At 37.6% G+C, this 19,333-nt stretch overlaps 1 protein-coding gene across 1 annotated transcript; it reads right to left on the reverse strand.

The window, feature by feature from the left end:
- Positions 1-3,567: 3,567 nt before the first annotated feature.
- On the reverse strand, positions 3,568-17,689 carry LOC138855220 (nuclear migration protein nudC-like). The gene is made up of 3 exons (XM_070103392.1): positions 17,501-17,689; positions 14,864-15,066; positions 3,568-3,865 (listed from the first exon to the last, which is right to left on the reverse strand). Exons 1-3 carry the CDS (start codon positions 17,669-17,671, stop codon positions 3,814-3,816), a joined length of 426 nt encoding a protein of 141 aa, XP_069959493.1. The 5' UTR covers positions 17,672-17,689; the 3' UTR covers positions 3,568-3,813.
- Positions 17,690-19,333: the final 1,644 nt, after the last annotated feature.

The following is a 19,333-nucleotide window of genomic DNA, read 5'->3' on the forward strand; positions in this document are numbered from 1 at the left end:
TGTATGGAGGTATTACTGGTGTTTTCAAACTAATTCTGGATTATTTACCTTTCATAAATGCATTTTTGTTATAATTAGACCATCTTTTGCATTAACAAGTCACCATGACCCCTAAAATGCACAGTAAACCAGCCATTCCTCTGAGAATGAAGCAAGAAAATAATGCATTGGTGTGTGAGAGTATGGCTTTTCACAAGCAATAATCTCTGGTATTATCAAGCAAATAGAAATAATAAAGAATATTAAAGTCACCGATAATTCTCAGCTAGTGAAAAAGAGCAGCGAAATCATCATAGAGATGGAAAGACTGAATAGAAGAGAAGCAGATGAAGGGAGATAGTGCCTGCAAGTTATATCTAGCAGCATGCAAATACAGTGGACCCCCGCATAACGATGGCATCACATAGCGATTTTTCCGCATACCGATTACTTTTATCGCAAAATTTTTGCCGCGCATACCGATTAAAAACCCGCTTACCGATTTTCGTCCGAGACGCGTCCAATGTGCCCTCAGCCAGCCTCACATGTGCCGGCCGTCCCATTGTTTACCAGCCAGCCTCCGTGGTAACATCCAAGCATACACTCGGAATATTTCGTATTATTACAGTGTTTTCGGTGCTGTTTCTGGAAAATAAGTGACCATGGGCCCCAAGAAAGCTTCTAGTGCCAACCCTGTGGTAAAAAGGGTGAGAATTAGTATGGAAATTAAGAAAGATTTTGAAGGGTTTGGGGCTAACCCTGAGAAGCCTATGCCAGTTGTGGAATCCATTGTGCCTACTTCAAAGATTAAGGAAATGTGTGCACAGTGGGTTGAACTGCAAACCTTTATAGATGAAAATCACCCTGACACAGCTGTTGCAAGCCGTGCTGGTGACTATTTCAATGACAATGTTGTGGCCCATTTTAGACAAATCGTAAAGGAACGGGAGGTACAGAGCTCTATGGACAGATTTGTTGTGCGACAGAGGTCCAGTGACTCTCAAGCTGGTCCTAGTGGCATTAAAAGAAGAAGGGAAGTAACCCCAGAAAAGGACTTGCTACCTCAAGTCGTAATGGAAGGGGATTCCCCTTCTAAACAGTAAGAAGATAATGCTCTCCCCTCCTCCCATCCCATCAATCATCACCAGATCTTCAATAAAAGTAAGTGTCATTTAATTGTGCATGCCTTTTTCAGTTTGTGTGTATTAAAATTAACATTTCATGTGGTAAAAAAAAATTTTTTTCATACTTTTGGGCGTCTTGCACGGATTAATTTGATTTCCATTATTTCTTATGGGGAAAATTCATTCGCATAACGATTATTTCGCATAACGATGAGCCCTCTTGCACGGATTAAAATCGTTAACCGGGGGTCCACTGTACAGTAAAAGTTGTACTTCTGGGTCTTGGAATGCATTACATAAAAACAATGTATTTTGGGGTTTGAATTACAATAGTTTGGAGGCATGATACATCTTCTGGAATGCACTAATATTTTACCTGGAACGCATTAATGTTGTACCTCAAGGGACCATTGCAATGTTAAAAAAAAAAAAAAATAGCAAAAAATGCAATAAAGTACTCCTTTGTTTACCTAACACAGTAACATACACAATTTATAGAAATACTGCAATTAACATTGAAAATAAAGGAGTTAAAAGTACAATTTGAACAGTGGATTTTAACCATAATTTTACAAGTCTTTTACATCCCAGTCCATATATCGAGGTTTTACTGTACTAATATGAATTAAACACACAACACAAACTGTGTAAACTGTCGTATCTGAGCGCCTCTGCAAAGACAAGAGATTATGTATGAGTGATGGTGAAAGTGTTGAATGATGAAAGTTTTCTTCCTTTCGTTTTGGGATTTTCTTTCTTTTTGGGTCACCCTGCCTCAGTGGGAAATGGCTGATGTGTTAAAAACAAATAAACATTATTATTCAAAAATTAAAATAACCTGCATCAGTCAAAAAGTTCCCTGAGATCCCTGCAGACAACACTGTAATTACAAAAACTACAATAAAAATGAAAAGGCCTAGTCATGAACAGTTAAAATGTATTTCCCAGTCACCTGCCTTCCATTTTGAAAACACCAAAAAAAAAAAAAAGCTTAACCCTCTTTTTTGGCTAATAAAACCATAAATGATTGGTCATGGGCTAGGCCATTCCAAATTGAAGCAGACCCATTAGAAACCCATGAAACAGACCCTTTCACAGGAAAATTGGCAAAAATCAAATGTTTCCACTAATTTGAGGATTTATCGCCACCTTCAGACCTGATCATCTCCAGTTCACTAGTATGTCTTCTGGGTTATCAAGAAACAGCTAATGAAACCATGAAAACCACTCAGGATAATACCCAAAAGTTACTATTTAACCCAAACACAAGATCAGAGGTTAGCTGTTCCCATCATGCATTGTATGGGGCAGGATTGTTTTATACACTGTGCACACCCACCACACTGACACATTCTCTCATGTCTACGCCCTGTATAATGCCGATGGGTCTAGTTCTCCCCCATGATAATAATAATGTCTAGGTCAAAATTTACCTCTCTCTCAGGCACTGTGATTAAAATGTATATCTACTTAAGAGACACCATTCCCCAAAACATAGATCTATGTGAGAGACGACGAAAGGTACGCACCGGTACCACCAGTGACAAGTGGTAGTGAAGGTAATTTTGTTTTATAGTTTTAAGCATACAGTATTTCTTATTTGCATGGTAATATTTGTTAACAGGTCTTCGTAAGACTCAAAATGATTTTTGGACTTTATTGTTTTTAAATTTAATTTTAAATGACAAAAATTACTGTATGCCTAGATCACAAATATTGATAAACAGAAAATCACTATTGACAATACTGTTAGTGAAGTAATATGACTAATTTCACCCAATAAATACAGATGGAATTTGCTATAATAGAAGTAACTGATTTTTCAGCCAGACTGAATGCATAGCTCTGGTGCCAATGGTATTATGAAGCAAAGTTGCCTCTCAGAAGGTACAAGTACAGTAAACTCTGGATTTAGCACACTAGTAGGGAAAGTGAGTGGCTGGTAATGACAATTATGGTGACAGAGACGAGATTGTCTTGCTGTGATAGTAACGATAATGAATACTTCTGTAATCAATGGGTTTTAATATTTCTGAGTCAACTGACATAGTAGAATCTGCCCAGTATATTTGAAGCCTGTTAAATTGAGGTCATTTAAATCAAGAGTTTACTGAACTATATATCAGAGAACCTCATATGAAAATTTATCTCCTGTTTAACTACACCATTATACTTACTAATAAGTATAGACACTAATTTATATTACTACTTATCATGGTTAAATGCTAAACTTTAAAAGACTCGTGCAGCACCTGGACACTGGGAAGGGTGAGAGAGAATTCAGCTTCATCCAAGGATTAAAAAGGTACTGTAGCTCAAATTCGTTGATTCGTTGACCACAACCATTGTACCTCCTGCTTGTGTTAAACACCATTGTATAACTTTACCCACTAAGTTATTCATCTTTTTTACTGTTAGGGTCAGTCTAACATACTTAGCTTACTAGGATATTTAGAAAATGTAATCACAATGAAAATGTTAATTTATTACAAAAATTAAGTGGAGAAAAGTAAGTACTTTTACTCTTCTTTGACCAATATTTATTTAACAAGAAAAGTGTTTGGAATGAGTTATGAATGTGAACCATTAACAATATATTACAAATAGTGAAATAATAATAAAATTAAAAAAATTAATTCAAGTGAAATTCAAGTGAAAAATTACAATAAATGGATCAGCAACCTTTAATACTTAAGTACAATACAAACATTTAATTGAATTTACACTTCGAGAAGTCCATCTCTGGATGCTGCTCCATGAATCTGAAAACGAAAAAATAAATTATTATCACTTCAGTTTTCACAGGTAATTGAAAATTTTGGTACTCATCTTTATAGTTATTTTTTCTATGTGGATCACATAATTTATTTCTTATACTATTATTTTTTTTTTTTTTTTTATCACACTGGCCGATTCCCACCAAGGCAGGGTGGCCCGAAAAAGAAAAACTTTCACCATCATTCACTCCATCACTGTCTTGCCAGAAGGGTGCTTTACACTTCAGTTTTTAAACTGAAACATTAACACCCCTCCTTATACTATTATGGCCTCTATTAATACCAGTATAATATAATGATAAATAATAATTTACAGTATACTTAAATTTTTTTTTAATTCAGTCATTGCCTCTTTCTCTTCATAAAAGATGGCACTATCTGAATATATATTACCCAAACATAGTCTCCTTGTATCTCCAATAATGTAAACAAAGAAGGCATAATAACACATGAAAGAAGACAGCAAAAATGGCTATAAAGAAAACTATTTAATAGGTTTCTCCACACGCTAAAAACATACCATCATCCCAACTACAAGAAATGCAACAAGTCTCATATAAAAGGCAACTTCACGTTTGGTATGGTATGTTGTATAGTTCTGGGGAAACGTGAAGATACAGAAAACCTACAATTTAACAGACTCGTGGGGAGAGTAAAGAGAGTTAAGCTCATACAGTAGGGCCCCCATATCCACGGATTCGATATCCGCTGCTTCAGTTATCCACAGTTTACTTTAGCCCAAAAATAACCCTTAACCCTTTCGGGGTTTTGGCTGTACTAGTACGGCTTATGCGCCAGGGTTTTTGACGTACTAGTGCGCATAAATTCTAGCGCCCTCAAATCTAGCAAGAGAAAGCTGGTAGGCCTACATATGAAAGAATGGGTTTATGTGGTCAGTGTTCGCAGTATAAAAAAATTCCTGCAGCACACAGTGCGTAATGAGAAAAAAAAAACTTTGACCATGTTTTTTGGTTTAAAACAGCGAATTCGCACTGTATTTTTGTATGGTATTTATTGTTGTATTCTAGTTTTCCTGGTCTCATTGTATAGAATGGAAGACATATTACAGAAATTGAGATGATTTTGACTGGTTTTACAATGAAAAGTACCTTGAAATTGAGCTCAAAGTAGCAGAAATGTTCGATTTTTACCAAAGTTCAAAAGTAAACAAATCATGCTAAGCGTCCAATACACGTCAACTGGCAAGTCTAATATTCTCTCACAAGTGCGCCGATATTATTTATACCATTTCTACACTAATGCAGTAGTCTGCATAACAGTAAATCTTATTTTGTTTGTGAGGATAAAAAAATCAAAGTGGAAAGCAAAAGAAATGTAAGAGGGGCCTGGGGATGTGACTAATGAACAGAGAAAATGTTATTTTAGTGCCAGGAATGTCTTTCTTGTTTATTCTGGACCCTATTTGGAAATTGGCATCTTTTGAAATTTGTGTGAAATTGGCAAAATTGCTAAATTCTGACCACTTTATTGGATAGTTGAAATTGGTAAATGGGTGGTTTCTTGTACTCATTCGATAGAAAAAACGGAGTTCTAGCAAAATAGTTATTTTTTTGTCGACTAGTACACTGGAATTGGCTGAAAATAGGGCTCAAAGTGGGCAAAATTGCCGATGCGTAAACATCGTCAAGACCGCTAACTTCGCGAGAGCATAATTCTGTAAGTTTTCCATCAAATTTCATACTTTTGGTGTCATTATGATCGGGAAAAGATTCTCTTATCTTTTCATAAGAAAAAATAATTTTTTTTTTTTTTAAATTTTGGCGACCCTGAGAACAAGTCTCTGAGAGGGCCTGGCAACCCTCAAAGGGTTAATTCTGCTTAATAATGGCCCAAAAACACAAAAATAAGAGATGATGGTAGTTCTTCAAATCCTACGAGAAGCTGTGATATGCATCCCATCAGTAAAAAAGTGTTAATTTACACTTATTTTGCATAATTTATCAATTAAACTTATCATAGGTCTTGGAACGTATTCCCTGCAGATATGGGAGGACTACTGTAATGGTGGTTGTGAAGGCTGGAGATGAGATTGTTTTGTCCTGATCATAGAAATAACGGGCAATTCTGTAGTTAATGGACTTTGTCAGATGTTTCTGAATCAACTGACCCACAGATTTTATCCTGTACTTCCAAAATCCATTAAATCAACAATTTATTGTACTGGAGTATCAAGATTCCCACTGTTAATTCATTCAAGCAAAACAGTGTCCATTTTTTTGTAATGTGATAGAATGATATTCACCTGATGTGGGTCATATTATAATTTGTTGAAGCAATGGGTGGGATTTGAACCCAAGGCCAAATGTATGCTATTCCTGTGCTGGAGAACTTACTGTACTGTGATGGCTACATTAAGTCTGACAACCCATTTCCTGCCATGTCTGCATGCAACCCTAAGTTGTGTGGAAACTGCAGCTTTTTTCCTACAACCAAACTCTCACTATCAACATTGCCAGTGTTAATGTTTCAGAAAAATCATAATAAGCAATTGCAACTTGTGCAGAGCAATTCAGTAGTAACCATCAGCAACTTTCAAAAATATGTTACATTTCCTTTCATCTGCAAACACTGACACTGTAGTGTTACCTTGTGGTTCAAAGCAAACTATTTACAGATGCACAATAGCTCTATGGCATATTTATTTGGCTAACATGCTTCTTGGTACCACATTTGGTATGGTTCTATCATCTACCATCTTCCAACTGATATGTGGAAGGTTGAAATCTCCAAGGAGGATAATATTTGATATAAGATTTTCAAGGCCTTCAAATCAGCTATCTTCCATATCTGTTCTCTAAATTCCTCTGCCACTGCTGATGGTTAATATACAGGGATCATTACTATTACAACCCAGGAGTCCCAAAGGCCTGTTATCCTGGGTGTAAAGGGAGCAAAATAAACACAGCAGAAAAACTTTTGACTTGTATTATATTTCACCAATTTAGAACAGAAGTATGTACACTATATACACTATGTACAACAATAGGTATTAGTGCACTCCACGGTAAGCAAGGCAGAATAGAAGCCACTAGAGAGCAGACCGTGCTTCAACCAGCTCTAGAGTGGGAATGACAAGGGCAGACAGGTGAGTGGTACCCACAACACCTCTGCAATTGCCAAAACCATCTTCTCATTGGATGGAACCTGGGTACTGGTTGAACGACGGGGCCCTATCATCAACCCTTAGTACCTGGTTCGCTGATTGGGGGAAATAGCCTTTCAATGAGGGTGTGTACATGCGCCGAATAAAGGTTACGTACTCTTTGCACGCCACAATTACCTCCATAGTGGGAAAATTTTTGGAATCAATAATTGCCGAAGCAATTCGTAGCCATCTTGACAGGCACAGATTGATTAATAAATCTCAACACGGTTTTACAAAGGGGCATTCCTGTCTTACGAATTTATTAACTTTTTTCACTAAGGCGTCTGAGAAGGTAGATCATGGTAATGAATATGATATTGTGTATATGGACTTCAGTAAGGCTTTTGATCGAGTTCCACACCAGAGGCTATTGAGGAAACTTAAGGCACACAGAATAGAAGGAGAAATTTTTTCCTGGGTGACAAATAGACAGCAGAGAGTTTGCATAAATGGGGAGAAATCAGAATGGGGGCACGTCACAAGCGGTGCTCCTCAGGGGTCAGTGTTGGGCCCGTTGTTGTTCACAATTTACATAAACGACATAGATGAGGGAATAAATAGTGACATAAGCAAATTTGCTGATGACACCAAAATAGGCCGTCCAATTCATTCTAATGAGGACACTAAAGCACTCCAGGATGATTTGAATAGACTGATGCAATGGTCGGAGAAGTGGCAGATGCAGTTTAATATTGACAAATGCAAAGTTCTAAATGTTGGACAGTTAAATAACCATGCCACATATAAACTAAATAATGTAGATCTTAATACTACTGATTGCGAAAAGGATTTAGGAGTTCTGGTTAGCAGTAATCTAAAACCAAGACAACAGTGCATTAGTGTTCGCAATAAAGCTAACAGAATTCGTGGCTTCATAACTAGAAGTATAAATAATAGAAGTTCTCAGGTTGTTCTTCAACTCTATATATCCTTGGTTAGGCCTCATTTAGACTATGCTGCTCAGTTCTAGTCACCGTATTACAGAATGGATATAAATGCTCTGGAAAACGTACAGAGGAGGATGACAAAGATGATCCCATGTATCAGAAATCTTCCCTATGAGGATAGACTGAGGGCCCTGAATATGCACTCTCTCGAAAGGTGTAGAATTAGGGGGGATATGATCAAGGTGTATAAATGGAAAACAAGAATAAATAAAGGGGATGTAAATATCCATGGGGAAGTGGGATAAGAATCTTTCCTCCATAAGCCATGCGTGTTGTAAAAGTCAACTAAAATGCCGGGAACAATGGGCTAGTAACCCCTTTTCCTGTAAAGATTACTAAAAAGAATAAGAAGAAAATTGTCAAAGTGGGAAGTCTGAATGTGCGTGGATGTTGTGCAAATGATAAGAAAGAGATGATTGTGGATGTTATGAATGAGAAGAAACTGGTTGTCCTGGCTTTAAGTGAAACAAAGCTGAAGGGGGTGGGAGAGTTTCAATGGAGAGGAATAAATGGGATTAGGTCAGGGGTTTCAAATAGAGTTAGAGCTAAAGAAGGAGTAGCAATAATGCTGAAGTATAAGCTATGGCAGGAAAACAGGGACTACAAATGTATTAATTCAAGGATTATGTGGAGTAAAATAAAGATTGGATGTGAAAAGTGGGTTATAGTAAGCGTGTATGCACCTGGAGAAGAGAGAAGTGTAGAGGAGAGAGAGAGAGATTTTGGGAAATGTTGAGTGAATGCGTGGGGAGTTTTGAATCAAGTGTGAGAGTAATGGTGGTTGGGGATTTCAATGCTAAAGTGGGTAAAAATGTTATGGAGGGAGTAGTAGGTAAATTTGGGGTGCCAGGGGTAAATGTAAATGGGGAGCCTTTAATTGAGCTATGTGTAGAAAGAAATTTGGTAATAAGTAATACATATTTTATGAAAAAGAGGATAAATAAATATACAAGGTTTGATGTAGCACGTAATGAAAGTAGTTTGTTAGATCATGTATTGGTGGATAAAAGGTTGATGGGTAGGCTCCAGGATGTACATGTTTATAGAGGGGCAACTGATATATCGGATCATTATTTAGTTGTAGCTACAGTTAGAGTAAGAGGTAGATGGGAAAAGAGGAAGGTGGCAACAACAAGTAAGAGGGAGGTGAAAGTGTATAAACTAAGGGAGGAGGAAGTTCAGATGAGATATAAGAGACTATTGGCAGAAAGGTGGGCTAGTGCAAAGATGAGTAGTGGGGGGGTTGAAGAGGGTTGGAATAGTTTTAAAAATGTAGTATTAGAATGTGGGGCAGGAGCTTGTGGTTATAGGAGGGTGGGGGCAGGAGGAAAGAGGAGTGATTGGTGGAATGATGAAGTAAAGGGTGTGATAAAAGAGAAAAAGGTAGCTTATGACAGGTTTTTACAAAGCAGAAGTGTTATAAGAAGAGCAGAGTATATGGAGAGTAAAAGAAAGGTGAAGAGAGTGGTGAGAGTGTGCAAAAGGAGAGCAGATGATAAAGTGGGAGAGGCACTGTCAAGAAATTTTAATGAAAATAAGAAAAAATTTTAGAGTTAAACAAGTTAAGAAAGCCTAGGGAAAGTATGGATTTGTCAGTTAAAAACAGAGTAGGGGAGTTAGTAGATGGGGAGAGGGAGGTATTAGGTAGATGGCGAGAATATTTTGAGGAACTTTTAAATGTTGAGGAAGAAAGGGAGGCGGTAATTTCACGCACTCGCCATCTTTTAGGAGTGAAGAAGAGCAGAATGCAAGTGTGGTGGAGGTACGTGAGGCATTACGTAGAATGAGAGGGGGTAAAGCAGCTGGAACTGATGGGATCATGACAGAAATGTTAAAAGCAGGGGAATATATAGTGTTGGAATGGTTGGTACTTTTGTTTAATAAATGTATGAAAGAGGGGAAGGTACCTAGGGATTGGCAGAGAGCATGTATAATCCCTTTATATAAAGGGAAAGGGAACAAAAGAGATTGTAAAAATTATAGAGGAATAAGTTTACTGAGTATACCAGGAAAAGTATACGATAGGGTTATAATTGAAAGAATTAGAGGTAAGACAGAATGTAGGATTGCGGATGAGCAGGGAGGCTTCAGAGTGGGTAGGGGATGTGTAGATCAAGTGTTTACATTGAAGCATATATGTGAACAGTATTTAGATAAAGGTAGGGAAGTTTTTATTGCATTTATGGATTTAGAAAAGGCATATGATAGAGTGGATAGAGGAGCAATGTGGCAGATGTTGCAAGTATATGGAATAGGTGGTAAGTTACTAAATGCTGTTAAGAGTTTTTATGAGGATAGTGAGGCTCAGGTTAGGGTGTGTAGAAGAGAGGGAGAATACTTCCCGGTAAAAGTAGGTCTTAGACAGGGATGTGTAATGTCACCATGGTTGTTTAATATATTTATAGATGGGGTTGTAAAAGAAGTAAATGCTAGGGTGTTCAGGAGAGGGGTGGGATTAAATTATGGGGAATCAAATTCAAAATGGGAATTGACACAGTTACTTTTTGCTGATGATACTGTGCTTATGGGAGATTCTAAAGAAAAATTGCAAAGGTTAGTAGATGAGTTTGGGAATGTGTGTAAAGGTAGAAAGTTGAAAGTGAACATAGAAAAGAGTAAGGTGATGAGGGTATCAAATGATTTAGATAAAGAAAAATTGGATATCAAATTGGGGAGGAGGAGTATGGAAGAAGTGAATGTTTTCAGATACTTGGGAGTTGACGTGTCGGTGGATGGATTTATGAAGGATGAGGTTAATCATAAAATTGATGAGGGAAAAAAGGTGAGTGGTGCATTGAGGTATATGTGGAGTCAAAAAATGCTATCTATGGAGGCAAAGAAGGGAATGTATGAAAGTATAGTGGTACCAACACTCTTATATGGATGTGAAGCTTGGGTGGTAAATGCAGCAGCGAGGAGACGGTTGGAGGCAGTGGAGATGTCCTGTCTAAGGGCAATGTGTGGTGTAAATATTATGCAGAAAATTCATAGTGTGGAAATTAGGAGAAGGTGTGGAGTTAATGAAAGCATTAGTCAGAGGGCAGAAGAGGGGTTGTTGAGGTGGTTTGGTCATTTAGAGAGAATGGATCAAAGTAGAATGACATGGAAAGCATATAAATCTATAGGGGAAGGAAGGAGGGGTAGGGGTCATCCTCGAAAGGGTTGGAGAGAGGGGGTAAAGGAGGTTTTGTGGGCGAGGGGCTTGGACTTCCAGCAAGCGTGCGTGAGCGTGTTAGATAGGAGTGAATGGAGACGAATGATACTTGGGACCTGACGATCTGTTGGAGTGTGAGCAGGGTAATATTTAGTGAAAGGATTCAGGGAAACCGGTTATTTTCATATAGTCGGACTTGAGTCCTGGAAATGGGAAGTACAATGCCTGCACTTTAAAGGAGGGGTTTGGGATACTGGCAGTTTGGAGGGGTATGTTGTGTATCTTTATACGTATATGCTTCTAAACTGTTGTATTCTGAGCACCTCTGCAAAAACAGTGATAATGTGTGAGTGTGGTGAAAGTGTTGAATGATGATGAAAGCATTTTCTTTTTGGGGATTTTCTTTCTTTTTTGGGTCACCTGCCTCGGTGGGAGACGGCCGACTTGTTGAAAAAAAAAAAATGTAAATAGCGTGCTGAAAATTTCCAGCCAAGACAGGACTCGCAGCAATGGTTTCAAGTTGGAAAAATTCAGATTCAGGAAGGATATAGGAAAGCACTGGTTTGGTAATAGAGTTGTGGATGAGTGGAACAAACTCCTGAGTACAGTTATTCAGGCTAAAATGCTGTGTAGTTTTAAAAATATTTTAGATAAATACATGAGTGGGTGTGGGTGGGTGTGAGTTGGACCTGACTAGCTTGTGCTGCTGGGTCTGGTGCAGTGCTCCATCCTTGAGTTTAGGTGACCAGACTAGGTGGGTCATTGGGCTAATCCAGGGGGGAGTGGTCATTGGTCTTATCCAGGGGGGTGGGGACATGGACCTGCTCCACATGGGTCAGTAGGCATGTTGCAGTGTTCCTTCTTTCTTATGTTCTTATTCTTATTCTTCAATTAATACTTATTATATATGTCTATTGTATAATTTGATGATTTTAACAGTCCTCCCTATCAAGATTTTTGGACTACACTTTTTGATGAGACTGGTATGGTGATACTGACAAGTTGTAGATTAAAGACATGCACTGATCAACACATTTATTAAGAAAAAGGTTTCATAGTAAGTGGCTTGCTTATTAGGACTGAAGAAGTCACTCATGGTGAAATATTTCCTTGAATTTTACCTGCACATTATGAATTGCACTGCAACAAAATTGTAGTATGAGAAGTTGCATTGTAAAAGGATTTACTCTGAATGTGTGAAATCATTCCTAGTGTGAATGAGGCATGAATTTAATGATCAGGACTTTCAACTCAGGTGGAGATCAATATTATCACTCATTTAAGTTCGGGATGTAGGGCTTTGCAAGAAAGAGATCCTTTGCTATCACATACTGGCCACAGATCATCACCTATGAGTCTAAAAATGCCCTAACATTACAGGTACTAATATATCTCAGATGTCTACCTTCCCATGACAGTGGCTTTGTTTAAATGTATTACTGTATTAATAGAATTCCTATAGTTATTTATTAGAAACAATGCACAGACTACTACACTGTGCTCTGAAGAATAAAACTGATTGTGTGTTTGCTTGATGAACTACAAAAACTGCTGCCTTCCCTGGCAGCTGCTATGTCTCATGTGTAATGACTGGAGCTCTGACCAGTGTGAGCCCTTGTTGATTTAGAAGCAATAACTTACTGCAGGATGGATGACAGAAAGCAAGAACGGGAAAGTGACAGATTCCTATAGTGGCTCACTAACTAGACATAGATTTTATTTTTATTTTTCAAAATCTAGTATGTACTAACATATGTAATACAATACTACGTATAAAATTTTTAGCACTGAACTTTCAATGTACATTCAGTATATGAATATACAGTGGTACCTAGGTATACGTCCACTCTGGAATAAGTCCAACCTGATATACATCCTGTTTGGACGCAAAAATTTTTGCTTGGTATATGACCTTTGTTTGGAATACGACTCTAATGCTAGAACTTGCATGGGTCAAAATGAGTCACAACACCGCGTGCTACCCTTGTTTACCTCTCTCTCAAGACAAAGCCATGACTGCTAACTAGTGTCAGTACGGCTGTTGCTACCATTCAGTGAACAACCCCACGATGCAACTGTGAATTTTCACGTGATTTTGTTTTTTCGTATAAATTTTTAGTAAATTCATTAACCATGAATTCTAAGAAAGTTAATGAGAAGAGCCAAGCAATGAAGAAAACGGTTAGGATCACCATGGAGGTGAAAAAAGAGACTGTTGAAAAGTATGACGGTGGCATGTGTATCTGGGACTTGGCTGCTGCATACCGTACGCCGAGAACAACGGTATCTAGGATTGTGAAAAACAAAGATGTTATCAAGTCGGCTAACATTGTGAAGGGGGTGAAATCGATTACCAAACAAAGATCAGGGACAATAGAGAATGTTGAAAAATTGCTCCAAGCTTGCAGGACTATGTGCTGCTGGAGTTTGATTTCATCGCTGTAAAGTTTGAAGTGACCTCTGACACAGAGTTAACCCTGAGAGAATTTTGGAAAGACCACTTTACTATTGCCCACTGCATAACACTCACTGACAAAGCCTGGCAGGAAGTTTCATACAGAATAATGAACTCTGCTTCCAGGAATTTGTGGCCAGAAGCAGTGGCTGAAAGGGACTTTGAGAGCTTTGAGGCTGTGTCTATAGTGGAGGGTATTGTCTCTCTGGGCAAGTCCATGGGTCTAGATGTGAGTGATGGTGATGTGGAGGGACACTGGGAAGAGCTGACCATTTAGGAGCTGCAGGAACTTGAGAAGGAGAAGCACAAGACTAACACAGATGCACTCTCTTCAGGATCTGAAGAAGAGATAGAGGAAGCCCCTACTTCATTAATCAAGGAAAGCTTTGCCAAATGGATGGAAATCAAAAACTTTGCAGAGAAGTACCACCCCAAACAAGCCGTAATAGCACTGTCCGCAATGACTAGACAATGTCACAATACCAAAACATCCTGAGGCGAAGGCAGAAGCAAAGTTCTTTGGACAGATTTTTAGTAAAAGTCAAACCTGGTGAGATTCAACCAGGTCCAAATAGAGATAAGAGTCAGAAAATAGCAGGGGACTCTCCTTCCAAACAATAACATTTCCTCCTCCTCTTCCCTTCTCAGCACTATCCTAGTAGGCACTCGACTCTTTTCAGCAAAGTAAAGCGAGGTTAAATTTGCATTTATTTAATCTAATTCTTTTGTATTTATGTATGTATTTTAGTATTAAGCAGTGTTTAAATTATTTTATACAACCCCATCAATGTATAATACGCCAATACCAATAGGATTTTTTTTTCATGGAAACAGATCAATCGTTTTCCCTACATTTCTTATGGGAAAATTCGTTTGGTACATGTCCTGTTTGGTATGAGTCCAAGGTCCTGCAATGAATTAAGGACGTATACCAAGGTATCACTGTACACTGAAGTTTTCAGACTGGATTATAATCTACTGTAATCTTTTAGAGTTACACACTTGTTCCCAAAATAAAAATAGATTTAATGCCCAGAAGTTTATTTTTTTGAGTAATAGGATCCAATTTCAATAGGAAATTTTAATTTATGACCATACATAGGTGTGTTAATTTTGAAGTAAATCTGAAGAAACATCCTCAACATATCCACCAGAAATGGAATATTAAAGAAATTACTTGAATTTTTTTTTCAAATATACACCTATAACCTGCTTGTACATTATTATGTCATGAGAAATAAATTCTAAAAGTACAACATACTTCTTAAGAACTTCTTGCTTTTTTTGCTCTTCTGAAGTAGGTAATCCCATCTCTTTTTGCCGTTGATCATACATCATCTTTTCAACCATTCCTCGTGTTTCTCCATCCAAGTCACCCAACTTTGAAGGCTCTGGGTTAACCTTCTGAGTGTTGATCTCTGGGTCTGTGGTTACCAAGCGGGTCCACCACTCCATCTTGTTGATCTAAAACAACAGTGGTCGTATTACTAATCAATAAGGTAATATGAAAGGTACATCTAGATAACACTAAAGCAATGTTTTATCATTGTTGTTACACTAAAGCAATGTTTTATCATTGTTGTTATGTATTTTATACATATAGAAGTTTCATTTACACTTTTCTTCCCTGGTTCATATTAGCTACAGTGCCTGCATTCTACAGGAGGGGTTTGGCATATTTGTTGTTTGGAGGGACATCTGAACTGTTGTATCTGTGCGACTCTGGCAAGACAGTGATAGCATGATTGATGGTTAAAATGTTTCTATTTCGGGTTAATAAATACAGTGGACCCCCGGTTAACGATATTTTTTCACTCCAGAAGTATGTTCAGGTGCCAGTACTGACCGAATTTGTTCCCATAAGAAATATTGTGAAGTAGATTAGTCCATTTCAGACCCCCAAACATACACGTACAAATGCACTTACATAAATACACTTACATAATTGGTCGCATTCGGAGGTAATCGTTATGCGGGGGTCCACTGTAAATAAATTTACAAAAATATAAATTTTCTTAAAATTTCTTATTAATTTGAAATAGAATCTGTCTATAAATCTCCCATAGCTTCTCTTTCCATTTTTTTCTTTTAGCAAATTTAGCTAGTAATTATGCCATTATTATTAGGCAAACAAGATATACATGAAATGTGAGTAATGCATAGAGAATATACTTTTGGTTAGCCTGATGACACAAAACAGAGTTACCCTACAGAGAACTTGTCCAAGATCAACATACACTGTCAGATACTTTACCAAAAATAAAGCTTAGAATCACCCATTTTACACTTACTGTATGTCCCCTATTATGTTTTCATTTTCAACATACAGTGGACCCCCGCATAACGATTACCTCCGAATGCGACCAATTATGTAAGTGTATTTATGTAAGTGCATTTGTACGTGTATGTTTGGGGGTATGAAATGGACTAATCTACTTCACAATATTTCTTATGGGAACAAATTCGGTCAGTACTGGCACCTGAACATACTTCTGGAGTGAAAAAATATCGTTAACCGGGGGTCCACTGTATTTGCTAGTGTACAATGCACACCAGCCTACATACTCTTGCCAAAGGGACTATTTAAACTACACCTACACCATGTACTGCCACACTCGCAATCATCTCACGAGCATTTCATCAGCGTCGGATGCAATTTAGAATCTCCTCTCATCACTCCTACCAACACCATCGCTCAAAACACAGGCAATTTTATAATAAGATTAAGGCAGACAAGGATAACAAGCAAAATGTAACACCCTGCTAGTTTTTTGCAAAAATACAATCAATATCATGATAGGGAGATGTCATTACCTTGGTGTTATGTATTAAAATGAAGAACCAAATCCATACGAGTTTTATACATTGCCTTCATGTTATATAGTAATGTATAATTATTGTTATACTCATGAGAAAGTACTAAACTCACAGGGGGTCATACAGCCCTGGAAAATGGGAGGTAATCAAATTTGTTAAAAAAAAACAAATCACATACATATTTGCATCAACTTGAGTTTAAAGATAATTTATCTGCTGGACAATTTATAACACAAAATTAATTTCAGAACATCTATTAACTGTGTACACCTGCTGGAAAGCTATGTTAGGATTATATCTATACAAAAACACTCATTGAAGAGGACTGCACATGCCAGCTGGTAACTGCTCCATTCATAAGTTCATTAATTATCACGTACATATACTAAAATTTACAATCTCCATGAATTAGTATGTATGCTAAAGTTTACCCCTTTCCATTCATTAGTGTGTATATTAAAGTTTACCTTCTCCATTTTCTATAACATCAGCTAAAGGGTTAACTAAGAAAACTTGTGTTACCTCTTTCTTCCCTGTATTTCTCTAACTTGTATAAGTCTATTTCTGCCTTTTCTCTTTGCATTTATTTCTTCCTTTATAAAAAAATTGGTTTTAATATAAGGGTGAAAACGTTCTGTGTCTTTAATGAAATGACAGACCTCATAAGTGACAGAGCTGTCATTTCACATGCCAGAACTCATTTCAAGTGACAGAACCGTCATTTCAAGTGACAGAATCGTCATTTCCAGTGACAGAACCATCATTTTAAGTGACAACCGTCATTTCAAGTAACAGAACCATTATTTCAAGTGGCAGAATCATCATTTCAAGTGACAACCGTCATTTCAAGTAACAGAACCATCATTTCAAGTGGGAGAACTGTCATTTCAAGTGACAAAACTCTCATTTCAAGTGACAGAACCGTCATTTTAAGCGACAGAACCGTCATTTCTGCTGTAAATCTTTACACCTTTCAGGATGGTAGTGGTAGCAGTCATTTATAGTGAAGTTTCCTTTTCGTAAGAGTATTACTGAACACTAACCTTATGTAGTGATGTCAAGGGTGTTAGCACACACTGACCTTCTCTAGTGTGAGGACAAGAGTGTTGCCATTGTCAAGGTACCAGTTGCATTCTTCGACCTTGACCTCGTTATAAAGGTCACCTTGGATGATGGGAGTGGTGTTCTTGAGGCCAGCCTTGATGTTGCGTCTGCCCCACTCCACCACCACGTCCCGAGACTTAACCTTCATTCCCAGAGGCACCCATACCTACAAAAAAAAAAAAATTATTAAAAATTGCAAAGGCTCATACACACTAAAGCCTCCAAAAGCTAATAACATCAACTGGTTAAATGCTTTAAAGACCTAGAGGAAAACTTAGAGTTGGTACAAAGTATTTTCCTCTCGACCTAATGACCTTAAAAACCTTCAACATATTGATGCAGTCATAACCAGTAAAGATATGTAGCAGAATGAAATAGCAAGGAAAATTATATCATTACACCAACGGTACAATTACGTGTTTAGAAAGGCACGAAGGTGATGAAGATATGATAGTACAAAGAATATTTATAACAGAACAAGACATTACGTTAAATAACAAAAAAAGGCACAATACCGTGACTAGAACAATACACAAATAACCAGCATATAGGAGACAGAAGCTTACGACGACGTTTCGGTCCGACGGACTTTGTAAATGGTCCAAGACGGACCGAAACGTCGTCGTAAGCTTCTCTCTCCTATATGCGGATTATTTGTGCATTACATTAACACAAAACTTCGCTCACAGATGAACTTTGCCAAGTTATATATGAGCCAAACATTGAAAATAATATTTCCACTGAGATACGTGTCTGTGTATTATTCTTAAGCAAGTTAACATTTATACCACAGAGTTAACATTAACAACTAACATTTACACTCCCAACTCCATTAACATCAAGATTATTGTTTCCATTTTTAACAACGAGAATAACAGTTTATAAAAAGAACATAATTATAGCATGTTTGAAATTCTAGGTTGACACAAAAATAACAGTGCATTAAAAATTTTAAGGTGTTGTTTATCTGGCAAGAGAGATCAAGATTTATGAAGAAAAAAAATCTATCTTGTCTACTAAGACTGTTCCAAGAAATTGTTAGCAGTTCCAAGAAACTGTTAAGTTTCAAGAAATTGTTAGTAATTTCATGATATTGTTAACAGTTCCAATAAATTTGTGTAAGAAAGGTATAAAATACCGACAATATGAAAGTTAAGACACATGTGCAACATCTGGATATCTTTATTGTAGACGTTTCGCCATCCAGTGGCTTTATCAATACAGATTCTAGGACATAATAGGAAGACAGTAGAACTATATACAAAAGATGAGGTAATCAGTCCCTCGGCCTTGGAGTTAGTGTTCACAGCATCGTGGTGGAGGAGAATCTGGAGCAAAGGCAAGAAGACTGACGTTTATATAGGCGTCAGTGGAAGGGACGGGCAGCAGACGAGGGCAGTCACTGGTAGGCGGGATTCCCCAGTGGAAGTAGGTCCTTCCCAAAGAGATTCTCCTCCACCACGATGCTGTGAACACTAACTCCAAGGCCGAGGGACTGATTACCTCATCTTTTGTATATAGTTCTACTGTCTTCCTATTATGTCCTAGAATCTGTATTGATAAAGCCACTGGATGGCGAAACGTCTACAATAAAGATATCCAGATGTTGCACATGTGTCTTAACTTCCAATAAATTTATCCAGAAGTCCTGAAGGTGGACTCCTAGACTAGGAAAACCGTCTAAATAGGCAATGTTGTTAACCCAGACTGGCTGAGGTGTGCACGCCTGACCATCACTCGACGGAGATTAGTTTCAGTGACGATTCCTTAGAAATACCTTTGATATACCTTTGATGGGTTTCTTTACAAA

Source organism: Cherax quadricarinatus, chromosome 85, assembly GCF_038502225.1.
Source record: "Cherax quadricarinatus isolate ZL_2023a chromosome 85, ASM3850222v1, whole genome shotgun sequence".
NCBI lineage: Eukaryota > Metazoa > Arthropoda > Malacostraca > Decapoda > Parastacidae > Cherax > Cherax quadricarinatus.

What these genes read in the sequence shown, in the direction of transcription:
- LOC138855220 (XM_070103392.1), bottom strand. Translation starts at nt 17,671, where the DNA reads ATGAAGGTTAAGTCTCGGGACGTGGTGGTGGAGTGGGGCAGACGCAAC. An exon ending in TTGTCCTCACACTAGAGAAG is followed by an intron (nt 15,067 to 17,500) that starts GTCAGTGTGTGC and finishes CTGTTGTTTTAG; the next exon opens with ATCAACAAGATGGAGTGGTG. An exon ending in AAGCAAGAAGTTCTTAAGAA is followed by an intron (nt 3,866 to 14,863) that starts GTATGTTGTACT and finishes TTTCGTTTTCAG; the next exon opens with ATTCATGGAGCAGCATCCAG.